Source organism: Hetaerina americana, unplaced genomic scaffold (assembly GCF_022747635.1).
Source record: "Hetaerina americana unplaced genomic scaffold, ioHetAmer1.1.p SCAF_25, whole genome shotgun sequence".
In the NCBI taxonomy this organism is placed as follows: domain Eukaryota; kingdom Metazoa; phylum Arthropoda; class Insecta; order Odonata; family Calopterygidae; genus Hetaerina; species Hetaerina americana.
The window spans coordinates 4,759,151-4,777,129 of record NW_027286819.1 but is presented as its reverse complement, the minus strand read 5'-3'; the positions used below and the strand labels follow the sequence as shown (position 1 = coordinate 4,777,129).

Here is a 17,979-nt window from a genome sequence, read left to right as displayed (position 1 = left end):
TTGACATGAATTTCGTATCAACTTCACTATTCCCTAATTCTTACGTGGCGTCAGTAACGGTATCGGTCGACCGACCGATTTGTACCTTATAACTTAAACTGGCTTTTTATATGATACGGCGTTTATGGGAACATTGTAGTTAAAATACGGATAGAACTCAGGATAATAATTCTACGCGAAAAGAAGAAAATGAAGATTGGTTTCATGTCAATTTTCATTTCATTACCCCTGTGGACTATTGGTAATACACCTATATTGTATTTTCCTATCATTTGACCGTGAATTCAAGTTTGTTTTTGTTCTTCAGTCGGAGGTAGTGAGTCGTGCGTTCATAAGGATTATGGTAACGGGGGCACTGTATGTGTCTGCAACTCAGAACACTGCGATACAGTTGATTTTGTATCCCCTACGGAACCGGGAAAATACTTGTTGTATACGTCAAGCAAAACCGGCGACAGGATGACGAGAACCGACGGGGAATTCCAGCAAAACGCTACAATACACGCAAATCGTAAGTGATCCGTATTACATAGGTTTGTATAAGGAGCGCACCTAATAGAGACTGTCCTTTCAGTGGTGAAGTTGTTGGAAAAGGTCGGAAAGACATTAAATCTACATCTGTAGGAGTATGTTGATGACTCATTGCCATGTTGATGTATTCGGTACCTACGAACGCTGTGTTGATGCACTGCGTTAAAAAATAAATGCATTTGAGTACCATAAGCGCGTTATTCAAAATTTACATTTAATTCATGGTGTTCACGAGTGGGTGTTTTTATTATCGTAAACCGATAAATGTATCGGAGGTTAGCGATATTGGTTATGTGAAAGAAAAATGTTATTAATACAAAGTTTCGGCACATTTGGGCTTCCCTGGAAATAAGTAAAATAGACAATTTGAAATAAATTCAGCAATGGCTCTCTTTTTATTAAGTTTTGTGGACAAAATGACAAATACCCGCCAGTAAAAAAGCAAAACTGTTCAAGTATATGCAATGGACTTGGGCCTTTCATTAATTGATTCGCAATGGAGTTAATTAGTACCGGTGGTGTGGAGACACGATCTTAAATCTTTTGATGAAATTGTCAAGTTTATTCTGGATTTTGTCCCAATCCTATTTAGTGGGCTTTTTCGAACAGCTTGCCGGCTGCGGTATGACACCGTCCGCAATAAGACACAGTGCCAAAAGCAATACGATCGAGGTTCGCACGGAGTGATACCACGCTGAGAGGTTGGGGTTTTACCGCGGCCTGTGTAGCCTGCTTAGAAACTCCCCCTCGCATAATCTTCGATATGACAGCATTTTTTACGTTGGTGGTGTTCACCTGCTGTATTAAAATCCTAAAATTTGAGGGTAGGAGTGGGTTGCATACAATTTTCATGAAACATGACCACATTGGTGAAGTGGAAAAAGCAATATCAGCTCTTAAAATAATGTCTCACCTCCTTTGCAGCCATTGCCAACTGTGCTTAATGTAGCCACAGTTCTCTGCTTCTTGGTGAAAACCTTTGGAAGCAAGTTGAGCCTTAAAATGAGACACTAATTAGTTTGTGTGATCTCTACATGAATTTAAGTTCTATGGGGATAATGAAGACTTTATTGCAAAATTTTGATGTGTTTGGTCACTGTTCATCGGTAAAAGTGTAACTTTCCCCAAATGCTTGAAAACCAAAATAATGTGTTTTTTGCTCCAACCTCGCTCGAGCGCTATATCTATTTACTCCATGTGGCAGTTATTTATTTAGTCCAAAAACAGCATCACTCCAATTACATTGGACAAATAATAAAGAGAAACAAGAGATTGATATAAACATAACAGGTGATAGCATCGCGTAAAAATTGAAGTATGGTTTACACTATTGATGGGGACAAAACGAATATCTAAATCTACACCCTGCGAGACACCAAAAAGGTTTGTGGCAGGGGGTGCAGCACGAGGAGGAAAGGGTGAGGGGATTAGGGTTTTTAAAATGGGTGGGGGGAACCTACAAAAACAATATATATAAATAACCATGCACAGCCCCTACCTTGTAGGTTAATACTTATTGTGTTGAACTGACTCCTTGGGGATTTTGACTATAAGCATTCTGGTCTCTTATTGTTCTTGGGAAAAATGACCACTTAAACCTGTCAGCCTTGCAGTCTATCTCTCTAATCTTACATTTGTGATCCCTCTGCCCGTAATACGTTGGGGTTCGTATTATGTTCTTGATGTCATCGGAAAAGGACCCATCTTTAAATGTTTTTAATAAGTTTAATCTATATTGTAAACGCTGCTGTATAAGGGAATCCCAGCCTAAATTTTCAAGCAAAGTAATTACACTTCTGTGTTGGTCATGACAATGTTTGACAAATCCAGCCCCCCTCCGCTGAACTTTCTGAAATCAAATTTATCTTCCGAGGATCCCATATACTGGCAGCGAGAAGGTATCAAGGAGGAGGGAGGAAGAACATGCCAGGAATGGATGGTATGAGGAGTTTGGAATGGGTCGAAATCAGAGAGGTGCCCTTCATCATTGCGTTGCCGGTTGATGGGAGTCTAAATATCAATGAGCTTCTTTGATTGAGAGGTGAGGCAATGACAGAGGTGATTCAACCACGTCGAACGAAAGGGTACTTGAAGAGGGGAAAGGGAAGGAAGTTCAGATCACCCATAATTATCATTGATGATATTTATTAAGTCTTATATCATTTATTGCATGGTGGTTAGAAAGGGAAGAAATGCCGAGAGATGACCTGATATTATCCAGGGAAAAGTTATGGAAGTGTGCATGTTGGTGGCGAATGGCAGAGAGAAAGAAATTCATTGGGATAAATAAAGCCAACCTGTGACACATAGCATCAGAGGAAATACTTTTGCTACTATCCTCATGAAAGATGAGTTCAGTGTCAAAGGTTATGCCTAGGTCTTTTTGATTAGCGACTGTTGAAATTACCTAATTTTATATTTTATAAAAATATTCATGAAGTGATTTATGTAGAGTGAAAGAGGGAATATGTGTTTTGGCAGGATTGATTTTTAGGCGCCAAGTAGCTGACCATTCAGTGAGTGCCTTGAGAGTATTTTGCTAGTTATTCATGCCATTGATGGCATCAGCTTGTTTGAACATTGTGTAGTCATCTGCACGGAGGAGAATTTTGCGTGATGCACCAGTAACTGTTTCGACCAAGTCTCTGCATAATGCTTTATTCGAAAAAAATGCATTTTAGGTGGAAGTTTGAAGTATCAGTATAATGGCCAGTCGTAAATCAATTTTCATTACTTTTATTACTGTCAAGGCTTTGATATAATGACTCAGTAAACTGTAAGGCTAACTATGACTAAAGAATTAGCATGGAACTATAGTATGAATATTATGTATTCCTTTTTTAGAACTAAAATCTATAAATAGCTCTTTCTAAAATGGAGGCCAATGCTAACAGCTATTATAAACCATTTTAAATTTATAACATAGTAAATTAACCTTTCTAATTTTCCACTAGGTAACAATCATTCCTAAATTTTCTCAGAGTATATATTATATTTTCACTTAATAGGCAAAATATGTCATTTCCTTACTGGAAACTTAAAGTTATATGAGTATACGAGTCCTAATCTTTATATTGTTCTACTAATGGAAATTTTTCTAATATATGAACAAGTACTAGGTCGAATTAACCTATTAATAATATCAGCAATTTATTTCAGGAATTCGAATAGTAGTGGATAGAAGTTCAATATTCCAAAGTATAATTGGTTTTGGGGGTGCATTTACCGATGCTGCCGGGATAAACATTTTATCGTTGAGTGCTGATGTGCAAGGGAAGCTCTTGAGGTAATTACTGGTGTCCTCTTCAGCTGACCCTTCAAATTCATTTGTTGTGCACATTTGCCCTGGAGATTGATTTCTTTACTCTCTTTCATTTAATGAAATTTTTCTTATCCCTTAACTTAGTATATATTGAGAATTTTAGAATTGATTGGTGGTTCTAAACAGCAATCAATGGGTGTATTGGAAAGTTTATTCACTCTGGTGCTGTCTCATGCGTTCCTAATAGTTCATCCAATGTCCTCGGCATTTTTTGGATTTTCCCCTTGCTCTTTGAATTTAGAAAACCTAAAGGGAACAAAGGTGCAAAAGCATTTTAGAACATATTATACAAAGTATATTTTTACAAAAGTGAACTCAATAGTACTTGGTAATGAAGTAATTATCTGCTTTGACAAACTCGGTCATATTTGGGCTAGCATGTGGCTCTTCAAGGCTAAATATATTTGGAATAATGATTGAGGGTCTTGAAACATCTCTGTGAGCCATTGATGTTCTAGGTAAAGGTTCAGCAGTGTTTTAGGCATTTAAAAAATATAATTTCATGTTCCACCTTGAATGTCTGTATTGATAACTTATATATATATATATATATATATATATATATATATATATATATATATATATATATATATCATTGAAGATGATATATTAAAGATTACACTGTTAATTCTTAAGACGATGCAAAGCTTTCATTATCCTCTTGGAGTTTTCACTGTGGCAACAAATACCATTATCAGAAAATTACCAGTAATTACAGACAATTGTCCGGAAATAACAAGTGCCTAAACCTAAAAGGGTGAAAGATCTAAAGAGTAAGGTGGACAAGGAGCCACCTACTCCAGTGGGCCCTTCAAAAAAGAGCCCACAAAAAACCACCAAATGGAACACTCCAAAAGGGCGTGAGAATACACCTTCCCCGCCACCTCCAGCCAAGCCAAAGAAGCCGCAGGTCATTGAAGAGGACCACAGTATCTCGGATACTGAGGTCTTCGCAAGCGAGTGGAAGAGGAAACATCGCTTCAAGCGATAACCTCAATAGAGTTGGTCATCTCCCTTTTAATTTAACCTATTTATTTATTTATATATTTATTCATTTTAATTTTACACATTTAATGTGTCATATTGCAGTGGAACTGCAATGGTTTTTATCGGCACAAGGAGGAGCTGGCCGTTTTAATCCAATATTTTAAACCCTCTTGTATTTGTCTGCAAGAGACACATTTTAAGGCTGAAGACAAGGGTATACTAAAGGGGTTCACTGTTTTTAGAATGGATGACCTAAGTGGCCAACGAGCCCAAGGGGGAGTAGCAGTTGCGACCCTTGAGGCCCTTTACACCTCCCGAGTCCAACTGAACTCTCCATTCCAAGGCATTGTGTTTCAAGTTGTACACCCCTGAGACGATAACATTATGTAATGTCTATCTGCCGGAGGGTGCACCAGTGACTCGTTTTAATCTGGAAGCCCTTGTCCGCCAGCTATCTCGGCCATTCATATTGATGGGAGACTTTAATGCCCATGATTCTCTCTGGGGAGGGCAAACAACCACAATTAATAAGAGAAGATGGCTTTTATCTAATTTTATTGAGGAGTTTAACCTATTTTTACTAAAAGCAGCCAAAAAACTCGCATTAACCGCTGTAATGGGGAATTCTCAGCAACAGATCTCTCTTTATGCTTGAGAAGTCTAGCCCCAAAGCTGAACATGCCTGTCCACAACGATCTGTGTGGGAGTGACCATTTTCCTCTTCTACTCGTTAAAAAAGACATTTCGCCCAACATTTCAAAACCTCCGGAAAAGTGGCGTATTAACCGTGCGGACTGGCCACTTTTCAAGCGTACGTTTACATATAAACACGACGCAAGTTTCGATGCGTTGCACAACGTCGATAAACTAAGTTCAACGCTGTTGGCGGCAGCTACCAAAAGTATCCCTCGTACGTCCGGGAATATTAATCGAGCTCCTGTCCCTTGGTGGAACGGGGAATGCGACAGCGATCCGGGCGAGGAAAAAAGCGTTGAATATTTTTAAAAATTATCCCACGGCAACTAACCTGGCATCGTACCGCCGCCTCAGAGCGCGAGCTCGAAGGGCCGTCAAGGAGGCCAAGAGGGCTTCCTGTATAGAATTCGTCTCTACCATCAACCATCGCACACCAGTTGGTCAGGTATGGGACAAAGTTAAGAAAATCTCCGGGTCCAAGGGCTCATTTGTCATCTCGCCATTGCTTGTAGCTGGCCGGGTGGTTACTTCACCTGCCGAAATAAGCAACATATTTGCCAGTCAGTTCGCGGCCAATAGCAGTGACGAGGGCTATGCTGCGGGCTTTGCGAACATGAAGAACCGATGCGAGAGAGTCCCTCTCAATTTTGGTGCAGGTCCTACATCTGAATATTACAATGAGCCTTTCACGCCCTGGGAGCTTAAATCCACCATCGAAGACTCCCATTACTCCTCGCCAGGGGTGGACGAAATCCACAACGCTTTTCTCCAGAACATTGTCCAAAACCCGCAGGATGATTTTAATGGGCAACTATGCCTGTAAAATTTTATCAGAGACAATCCACCCTTGTTTTAACATAGTTTTTAACCAACGGTTTTTAGACTTATTTAACAGGCGGAGAAGGGCAACTAGGCCCTTTGCCGTTCGTTTTAATGATTTTATTAATGAGGTAAATTTTACATTTCCTCAAGTATGCCCCGTCTCCTATGCTAAGTATCCGCCTTGGTTAACGCCAATGCCGGATATTAAATCCATTGCCCATGCACACCGCAAAGCCAAGACGACCGATTCGGAATACCAGCAGCTCTTCAGTGCCGTCCTCGGCTCGCTTTCTGACTTTGGCCCCGTCTACACTGATGGGTCAAAGTCAGAATCTGCATGTGCCTATGCGGTCGTGTCCCACTACCATGGAGTCGTGAGGAAAAAACTGCACGCATCTTGCAGTATATTCACAGCCGAGCTGTCAGCCATAAGGACGGCCCTAGGAGAAATAAAAGAAAGCAATGGCTCTTTCCTCTTCTGCACAGACTCATTGAGCGCCCTAAAATCTACATCGGTCTTTGCACCTGTGCACCCGATAGTTCAGGAGATCCATTATACCCTCTTGTCCCTTCAGAGAAAGGGGAACAGGGTCTCTTTTATATGGACTCCTGGCCACGTTGGAATAAGAAGTAACGAAAAAGCTGACCAGGCAGCGAAGGAAGTCCTGCGCAAACCCGAGACCGACTTCACCTTGGTTCCAATGGAGGACGTAAAGGCTGCCTTGCGGAATTTGGTTCTGCACCAGTGGAAGGAGGCTTGGCGGTCTTTGGAAAATAATAAACTCAGGGCAATAAAATCGGTCGTTTCACCATGGTCCTCTTCCATCCGGAAACCTCGGAGGGAAGAGGTCATGATTACGCGCCTGAGAATAGGGCACTCTGCCCTCACTCATTCGTACCTCTTTGCGGAGGTAAAAGAACAGCCCCGCTGCAATGAGTGCCTCCAACCCCTGACCATAAAACATATCCTGACAGAATGTAGAACATACCAAAGCACCAGAGACATGTTTAATATAAGGGGAGACTTAAGTTATGTTTTAGGGGATGACTCTGGGCTCATAAATCGAGTCTTAAATTTTTTAAGGGCAACTGGTTTAATGAGTCAGCTATAGTTTTGGATCTCATAATTTTAATGCCTTTTGATTTTAACTATTATTTATGTATTTATTCATAGTTATTTATATATTTATTCTTAATTAAAATGGAACATTAGTTTTGGTCATCATGACAGTGGTGCAAAATGACCTTAGCTGTCGACACACCCTTCAAACCCTTAACACCACTACTACTACTTTGGAAATAACCTAATCAGATCATCGCAATAGCTGTAGTCCACTGGCAAAAGCACAGCATTATCAGGCCCTTGCCAGTTACTACAAACTGTTATCAGCAATCACCCTTGTATATTGACAAACGTTTAACAACTTATTGTGCAAAAGAGTATCAATTAAGAGAGAGTTCATTGGTCGCAACTGCGAAGGGTAATGTGCAGAAATGGCAACTGATGCCTGTATAGCAGTATCTCTTTGACTGTTTTATAAGTCTAAATAAAGCATCTGTGCCTAAGGAAAGCCTAGCCATCTCAAACCTTCCTGGACATGTTAACATGCTGAATTATAGTCCCAGCCAATAAGTGGGTTGTACCCTGATACCCTGGGCTTGGGTGTCTGCGATTGTGCTTGTTGCTTTTTATAGTGTTACAAAATCTGCTTTAAAAGGCAAAGGGGCTGTTTTCAGGGACGTATTAAATAAATTCATAATTTCCTGTGTGAATATGTGAATCTTTAATGAGATGTGTTTCCTGAGATTTGATTTTTTCTTAAAAGCAGTCGACTAAAAAAGAATCCCTCTTTCCTCTTGCTAGATCGTATTTCTCCCCAGAGGGGATTGAATATGGAATTGGACGTGTACCTATTGGTGGGTGTGACTTTTCAACCCATACTTACACGTACGATGACATGGACGGAGACGTGATGTTGTCTCACTTCAATCTATCTGAAGAGGACTTCAATTACAAAGTAAGATTGCAGCTTGTTAAATGAAGAATACCGTGTATCTTTCCACTGTCCTTATATTGTGTTTTTCATTTAATAATCATGATTTAAGATACATTGTATTCTTCATTTAATAAACATGAATTTACACAAAGTTGAGCCGGGAGCAATTGAATATTTAAGATTGCAGTTGTTGTCAGTAGAACATTTTTTCAGATTGTAAACAAAGTTTCATTTTGAGATAATTATCAAGATTGTTAAATGGTAGTGAGGTGAAGTCAGGTCGAGATTAAACTAAGTATTAAATTTGGTTTGAAACATTATTTTGATGAAAATATCAGTACCTGATGATGCCGCAAGTCGGTGAAACGCGTTGTACCATATAATAAAATCTGTGGAAAAGTACGAGTCTTTCTTTCTTTTTAGTAATGGAAAATATCAGTGTTTGCTGTCTTTAAATGATTCACAAAGAAACCTTTTCTGCATTCCGATTCATGAAGTGAAGATGGAGGATTAGAGAGCGTAAGGAAAACTGAAATAGTGCATGGTATATGCATGTCTGTCCTGGGCCGTAATCTTTGGGGAGGGGGGCGCAGGCAATTGTGCAAAACGGAAGGGGAGGGATTGGAGCAAAAAATCACAAATGGACCAGCTGGAACCCTCTCCCAGTCAGGCTCCTCGGAAACGGTGAAATCGTGCCTCACCATCTTACCTGCACTCAGGGTGCTCAAGGGGTTCCTGCATATAAGTGACCTGTCAATCACGCTTAGATAAATATACTTTGCACTTTCAGGCTTCACTTATTGGAATGGTTTGATGTCCGTGTTAAAAGAATTTGTAAATTTCCTCAGACTTAATTTCGTAGCACAACGAGTTTGACCAACTGGCGGCATCATCAGCTACAAGTGACACCCACTGCTGTTGAATGTATGCACTCTGGTCAATAAATATGCCAACTGGTGCAATGTGGCAGGCACAATGTGTTATGTTGAGTTATGGGCTCATTCCCCTGAACATGTTAAGCAAATCTTGCCACTGCAAAAGAGAACTATTTGTTCTCTTCCTAATTAATATACCACCATGTGATTCCTGCAAATCTTTGTTTATTAGGTACGGAATCATGACTGTATTTGGTTTATATATCTTTTAGGCTCTGATTCATGTGAAAGTTAATCTAGAAACTTGCCAATTAAGATCTAACATCCATAAGTACACCACAAGAGGTAAATCGAATCTAACTACTACTTATTGTAGATTGTCATCAACTTACAACACATTTCATAACATGAAAATACGGCTGTATTGCTATCGGCCTCCTCACTTGAAATTGGACTGTAGCCAGAGTTTCAAGAATAAGCTATAATACCTGGTTACTTGCTTACCCACTTTTCTCATTGGATGAATTCTTTTGTGACAATCTTCATTACATTTAAGAACTTATTTTTTACGCTCTGAAATTGTTGCATTAAAATGCACATTAGCGGATGACTCCGTTAAAAGTTACTGTTGCGGCATCTCCCGCAGTTTCTTTGGAATTTGTCAAAGGGAAAACACCATACGTGTTTAAAGTTGGCTTTAACCTCGTGGACAGTGGCGCCTCGCGCACGACTACGAATGCATGTGACATTGTATGTACGGTATTTCGTCATAACATCTAGTTCCTTTAAAAGCCCCAAAATTTCAGAGTTTAAGAGGACGCCTCGGTAGCTTAAGTGGCTAAAGCACTCGACCGGATATTGAGGGATCTGGGTTCGAGTCCCAGTCAAGGCGAATGATTTTTACGCTCTGAAATTGTTGCATTAAAATGCACATTAGCGGATGACTCCGTTAAAAGTTACTGTTGCGGCATCTCCCACAGTTTCTTTGGAATTATGTCTATATATTAAATAATATTTATATTGATGACATTTAATATGGCTGTACCATTTTTCAAAATGAATAGTGTATTGTCATTATTGGGCTCCATTTTCATCATTCCCTACGAGGTGATTATGTAGTTTGATATTTTTTCGGAATTCTGTATTTGGGTCATTAGGTATTGGATTGTAAGAGGAGGCTTTAGATAGTAATTTCTTTGCTTTATTAATGTTGTCCGCTGTGCTAAGGATGACTACCATGGAGCCCTTATTGGCTGATATCAGGACCGTGTCAGGATTCTGTGTTAGTTTTTTCATGGCTGTGAGAATAAAGATGGTTCAGGGAAGAGGGACTGGAGACTTTGGGAAGGGGATGGTTACTAAAGACCTCAAGAGGTTCGTCCAGGGCTGGTTGAAGATGAGTAAAATGTTCCACCTGCTCAACTCCATACCCTCCTCTTTTATTATTTACTTTAGCTTTTCTCTCTCTCAAAAACTGCATAATGGTAAAATTGAAAATTTTTTTAATATAAAAATATATTTTTAAAATGTAAATGCAAATTTTCACTTGAATGATGCTTTTATATTCTTAAGTTCTCTGTGCATGGACACTACCAGTATAATAACATTTAAACATACCTCGAACTACTGATGCGATGGAGGTTTTTTTTTAAATTATTCCATTCCATTTCCTATTACAGTGTGGACTAACCTCTAATAACATTCCAAGTATGATTGAATTTTTAAAACTGTATTCATAGCTCTTTAATCTTTATAGATACCTCTCATAAAACGAGCGAAACTTATGAGCCAGAAAGAGATCAAATTGATAGGCAGTGCATGGACTGCCCCCCCATGGATGAAGACAAACAATGATTACTCCGGATTTGGCTTCTTGAAGCGAGAATATTTTCAACTTTGGGCAGATTACATAATTCGGTAAGCAAGAACGGTATTTAAATAAACATTTATGTAAGGTTTTCATGGGAGCAATTAAATTTTCTGTTGTAATTATTGTAAATTTCTTTAAAAGTTTCGTTCATATGGAAACAGCCCATCCTGTTAATCAACAGCAACAGGCAATGCACACCATCAAGTAAGTTTTTTTTGTTTTCTGATGCAGTAAATCCTAACTATTTTAGAATTTAAGAGACCAAAAAAAGGTAGACTTTGGAATATCTGGGTATGAGATGAACTGAATTCTTAAAAGTTAAAAAATTCTCAAAGTCTGTATTTGGACAGAGTTGCTCTCAGACAAACATCCATCATGCCAATGTCTCATTGGCATTGGAGGAAATCATATTAATTGCCACGTAAGGATGCAAATGATCATACATCCTTGTGCTCTGGGGATCTAGGATAATGTTCTCATTTGCAATGGAGAAAATTAAACTTTTCACCAACATAGGCTTTCATTTGTGTTTTTCCTGTGTTCGTGGGACAGACTGGAATAGTCAAGAAAGAAGAGTAAATTCTGTGCCAATGAAGGCTAGAATTATGACTAACATGTTCTTGGGTTCGGGCAGTCCAGCAGAGGAGTCTCATGTATCATGGAGAAAATCAAATTTAACACCACCAAAGATACAGTTGATGATTTTCAGCGCATCTTGGAATGTGTTGAAAGTAGAATGACCTTAAGTGGTGGTTTACTGTCTTGGTTTGATCATCGTTCACGACCTGTCATCTCTCCATCATTTTATCTTTGTATTAAATGCCAAACAAGTTGACATGGCAAGTCAGCCATTCAATTTTTTTGTCCTCTCTTGTGGAAGGAAGTGCTTTTTGCCCTGAGTAATTTGGAGAATTATGAGATAAATGGACTCCATAACTGAGGGCATGAATCTCCAGGCTGTGTATTTCCATCCATTACCCAAACCCATGAAATCAGTTCAATGTTTTTAGATGAGTGATATAGGAATGGTCCATTTCAGATGTCTGTTTTCCCCAATGTTAGATTTTGTGTCAGTTTTGGCGTTTCTTTTCTATATGTTTGTCTTTTTAAGTCTAGCACTTAATTAAAATGTTTTGCCAAGATAAATATATTTTTAAGGACTTCATCGAGGCCTGTTGCAAATGGAATCTGAAAGAAAGAATTCTCTCTTTATGTATTCTCTCTAATTGAGTTAAAGTTTTTATTTGATTCATTGCAGTTTTATCCATTGTAATCCTTGAAGGATGTACTGGCTTTGGGTAATGACAATTTTGGTCAGTGAGCCAATAAATTTTGATTTCATTTTCCACTTCTAGCACATGGCATGTTTCCCCTCATCTGTTCCTCAGTATCCATTCTATATAATTTTAAAATATCCTGGGTGTCACAACAAAGGCATGTGGCAGGGGGTAAAAAGAGACGTTTCAGGCGTGATATGGTGGAATATCATGATTAATTAAAATTAGCAATTTTCCACAAAAATAAAATTTAATGCGACCGGTTTCAATGTTACTACATCATCATCAGGTCACCTGATGATGATGTAGTAACATTGAAACCGGTCGCATTAAATTTTATTTTTGTGGAAAATTGCTAATTTTAATTAAGTGGCAGGGGGTGTTAGGTCATCAGCCAATAGATTAATTATTGATTTTTGTGTGTCATAGGTGATTTTCTACCATTGTGATCTTAAACTTGTCAGAAGGAAAAAAGATTACTTTTAGAAATTGGTTATGCAGCCAATTTCCTTAGCTTATGACTATGGTCACACCTTGTGTACTACAACCTTGATGTCTTAAATGGTAGACTGCCAGATTTTAATAATTAATCACTGTGGTCTTGCCTACCAATATAATAATTATTATTATTAGGTAATCTACCGGTTAAGGTAGGTTTTAGGATGGACACAGCTACTAAATAAAACATTTCGTGACTCCGAACAAAACACAAAATCCATAATCCTACTCTATATCAGGTCCCTCTTCATCTCTGAGTACTTTCTTCCTCCCTTCATCCCGTCCAACATCCCTATCCTGTTCCTTCCCTTTCCTCGTTTGCCTAACATCCTCCCCTCAATTACAGTCTTCAACATCCCACTGCCGGTCAATACCCCCTTCATCCATTTTTCCTGCCTCCATAGGATTTCTCCCACCAAACCCCTCTCTTCGCCTACCATACCAAGTACTTCCTCATTTGTTTTCTTCTCCGTCCATTTCAACTTCTCCATTCTTCTCCACACCAACATTTCAAAAGCCTCCAGTCGACATCTATCCTCCTGCTTCAATGACCACGTTTCCGGACCGTACATAGCGGCGCTCCATATCAAAGTTTTAACGAGTCTTTTCTTAATATCCTTACTCAACGTCCCTGTCATCAACTCCATCCTCCTTGTGAAAGCCTCTTTGCCTAGCGCAATTCTTCTCCTTACGTCCCTACTACTTTGACCGTGTTGGTCCAAAACACTACCGAGATACGTAAACTGTTCTACCTGCTCTAGTTTTTGCCCTCCTATTTTATTGTTCAGCTTAACCTTTTTCTTTCTGGAAAATCGCATAACCTTTGTTTTATTAATATTGATTCTCATCCCATACCTGTCGCACTGAATTTCCAATTCTCTCAGCAATGCTTGCAAACCCTTGGCTGACTGACAAACTAAAGCTTGGTCATCAGCAAACCTAACTGATTTTACAAATTCCCCACCCACTTTCATTCCTTCCTCCAGTTCTTCCCATGCCTCTTTGATCATTTCTTCTGCATACAGGTTGAACAGCAGCAGTGATAATGGGCAACCCTGCCTTACATATCTTCCTAACACTGCCCATCCGGACTCCCCGTTTCCCACCCACACCTGAGCAGTCTGAGACATGTACAGGTTGCGGATTAGCCTCCTTTCCCTCCAATCTATTCCTATTTTCCGCAATATACTCATTAGTTTTTCCCAGTTCACTCTATCAAAAGCTTTTTTGAAATCTACGAAACAGGCAAATACCTCCTGGTTGTGTTCTATATTCCTCATGATTAATAATCTCATTACTGCAATGGCATCACGCGTACCTCTCCCCTTCCTAAACCCAAACTGGTCATCCCCTAAGTAATCATTTGCCCTACTCTCTATTTTTTGGTTTATGATCCTGAGAAAAAATTTAGCTGTGTGGGATATCAAACTTATCGTCCTGTAGTCCTCACATGATTTAGCCTTTACCTTTTTCAGAATAGGAACTAAAACTGATCTCACTAAGTCTTCTGGCTAGATTCCTTCCTCATAAATACTACGAATCGGCCCATATAGCCTCTTCCTCCCACATTTTCCTAAACATTTCAATAGTTCCGTGGGAATGTTATCCACCCCCACGGCCTTATATAGTTTCATCTCCCTTAATGCTCTTTCCATCTCATCGCCTAATTCTGTATTTACATTTTTCCATTTTCGCTGTTCATCCATCTTTGCAATCATCTCATCCGTGATCCATGGTTTCCTAGTCCTTTTAGCGTTAACGGTTCCAATAGTGTCTTTTGCGGCTTTAGACAACCCTTTCTTGTAACTTTCCCATTTTTCTTCGATAGTACTAAGCTCTTTACCATTCTCCATGATTTCCTCTACCGCCTGTTGGTACTCGTTCCTTTTCAAACCATTTAATACTTCTACATTCCATTTTCTAACTCGCCGCCCTTGCCTTATCTTTTTGAAACGGACGCTACATTTCATAACAACTTAATTGTGGTCAGAGTCCGCATCCGCTCCCAGAAAGCTGTGCGAATTTATCACACTGTTCCTAAACCTGTGTCTAACCAGGATATAATCTAGCTGATACCTTTCTGAGTCACCTGGCATTTTCCATGCATAACTGCGTCTTTTGTAGTGTCTAAACCAAGTGTTGGTGATGACTAACCCCTGTCTCCTGCAGAACTCAACTGCTTTCTCCCCGCGGTCATTCCTCGTGCCTAAACCGTAGTCCCCCACCTCATCACCATCTCTTCCTTCGCCTACCGTCGCATTCCAATCCCCCATCACTATCAAATGTTTCCCTGCAGGAACACACGCGATCATGTCCTCTAACTGATCGTATATCCTATCGACCTCTTCTTCCTTATGGTTGCCCGGTGGCATGTATACCTGAATAACAACCAAGTGTTTCAGTTCTGCTTTTACCTCTATTAGTAATAATCTATCCGTTACCTGCTCTATGTTGACTACGCTTCTTCCTACCTCTTTATTTAATACAATGGCAACCCCTCGTTGGCTCTCGCCCCGCCGCTGTATATTATTCTATAATTATCACTCCAGTAATCCCCGCTGTCTTTCCATCTCACCTCGCATAGACCTAAAATATCTATTTTTCCCCTATCCATCTCTCGCTTAACATTCTCCAATTTCCCTGTCGTCTTCATTGTTCTAACATTCCACGTTCCTATTCTTTCTAATTTGGTCTTCCTCCCCTTTTGTCTTCTGTCCTGCTGCTGCCGGTTTTCCCTTGCAAGGGTTTCGTAGGATGATGACCGCGGAAGCCTTGCCTCCTCCGCTGCCGGGCACGACACACGGCCGATTGGGCCGAGCCCCGTAGTTGCCAGGACTCAAAATCTCTGTATTGTCCATCATTTAAATCTTGGGAATATAATTGAGGTGGGTTCCCGTTGCCTTCCTCAATAGTGTTTTTAACGTGACACCATCACTTACTGGCCGACCCACTGGGGTCAGACGCCATTGCAGCCGCCTCAACTGAGGAACAGACGCTGTGTGGACTACCTTTCGTTTGGCTCCTAACCTTCGACCCATCTGACATGGGTGACCCTACCAGGAGCAATTATTATTACTCCCGCCAGCACAGCTCTAGGGGTCATCGGAATGCACAAGCCCTTTCACCACGTCAAGGTTGTAGTCCGGGGAGGGATATGGCACTAGAATGATTCTTCCTGTTATCAGTATCAACTTTGAGTGATTTTTACTTCTCTAATAGTTTAAGTTGTGTATGTAATCTTAGGATTTCCAGTGGCTCCCAATGCTTCCAGCGCATGGTCTGCCATCCAATGAGAATATGGTGATTCTTTCTGTTTGTTCATCGTGATTATGTTTTGAATGGGGAGGTCTTTTTTTTTGGTTAATTTTCAGTTCCATGATTAAGACCTTTGGGGAAGGGTCCTAAACACCCAACAGATATTCAAGATGAGGTGTGAGAAATAGCATATCTCCTTAATTTTTTAATTGTCAGTTAAATTTAAAAGATAGTTATTTTCCACTGGTTAATACCTTTCCAAACACAGTTTTATTTGGGAATATGACCCCTATAATTTATACGGGGTTGCTGCCAACTGTACTGTACTGTACTGTTGCTGTGTAAATGATGAAAATAAGTTTTCAATTTTACATTAGCATTCAGTGTCAGGGAACACATTTGATGCATTACATTTTTTAGAGTTTTGAAAAAGGAGCGAGGCATCAAGGCTAGTAGTCATCATTATAAAATATCGCTAGAATGTTGAAAATATGTGTTCATCATCACTTTTGACTATTCCACCTTATTGCCCCTTATACCACATCATTTAGCACAATTTGTTTGCACAATTATAAAGATAGCATGGGGCTTCGAATCAGTTGAAAGGAAAATTTTGATTATCATCATTTTAGCACAACAATTTATATTTCTTTGGAAAAGAAACTTGTTATATTTTCTCACAGCTATATCATTTTCCTCCAGATTTTTGGACGAGTATAAACATAATGGCCATACATTTTGGGGAATAACAACAGGCAATGAACCAATGAATGGAATCATTCCAATAAATCGTTTCAACTCCATGGGATGGACTCCAAGAGAACAGAGGGAATGGATTTCAAAAAACTTGGGCCCTTCCATGGTAGCTTCTCAGCACAACAAGACCAAGTTAATAATGCTTGATGATCAAAGGTTCCTGCTACCCTGGTGGGTTGACATAGTGAGTGGACTCTTAAATATTATGTATAAAGTATCAGTAGTTGTTGATTGAGGTGTTCCAAAGCTGTATGAATTTAAATGACCTTTAGAATAAAAGCAACTGCTAAGAATTTGTCTGCATGTGGCTATAAATAGTGATAGCAGCAGCCTTCTTCTGCAGTGAGAGGATCCTACCTGATGCAACCTAACATAGCAGGGGATCGAGATGGTGCGGGGGCTAACGTACTGGCTTCCCACCCTGAGGGCGCGGGTTCAAATCCCGGTGGTGTTGAATATTTTTCAGAGGTATCTTGATCCCTACTTGAGGTGCTTTGTGGAGGGCACTTTGAGTGAGTACGCCGTCCGTCGGATGGGACGTTAAACTGCGGACCCCTTGGTGCCTTTCGTAAAGAGTGGGCTAATGCCGACGCCGGGTTTCTCTCCACCCTTCATCCTTTCCTGTCCATCCCCTATGGCGCAAATGACCTCAGCTGTCGGTCGCCTCCCATAAAAACTACTACGACTACCTAACGTAGCAGAGAGTGTATCTAATCAGATATACATTTGCACATGCACATACATACATTATATATACACATATAATTGGTAATGTACTGGTTAAGGTAGGTTTTTGCATGGACCCAGACTGGATAATGGTACAATGGTAATTCCCTTGTCTCTCTCACAAAACACAACATTACGATAAGCCCCTGTTCAATCCCACATGTGTACTTCCATCCTCCCTTCAATCTGTCCAACATGTCTCTATACCTTGCCTGCCTAATGTTCCCACCTCTTTCACAATCTTCAGTATCCCATTGTCAATCAACATGCTCTGCATCCATATTTCCTGGCTCCTATGGCATTTACTCAGCAATCCCCTCTCCTCGCCCATTATACCCAGCACTTCCTCATTTGTTTTCCTTTCTGT

The 17,979-nt window shown here is 40.0% G+C and overlaps 1 protein-coding gene across 2 annotated transcripts in view; it reads left to right on the top strand.

Moving 5' to 3' along the window:
• LOC139689588 (lysosomal acid glucosylceramidase-like) overlaps positions 1-17,979 on the top strand; it is a 45,957-nt gene continuing 27,978 nt past the window's right edge. For both annotated transcript variants that reach the window (XM_071586750.1, XM_071586751.1), the window contains exons 1-6: positions 1-241; positions 308-511; positions 3,691-3,817; positions 8,223-8,376; positions 10,987-11,147; positions 16,833-17,070. In XM_071586750.1, coding sequence (XP_071442851.1) covers positions 190-241; positions 308-511; positions 3,691-3,817; positions 8,223-8,376; positions 10,987-11,147; positions 16,833-17,070 — 936 coding nt within the window. In that variant the 5' untranslated portion in view covers positions 1-189. The remainder of the gene's footprint in view (positions 242-307; positions 512-3,690; positions 3,818-8,222; positions 8,377-10,986; positions 11,148-16,832; positions 17,071-17,979) is intronic.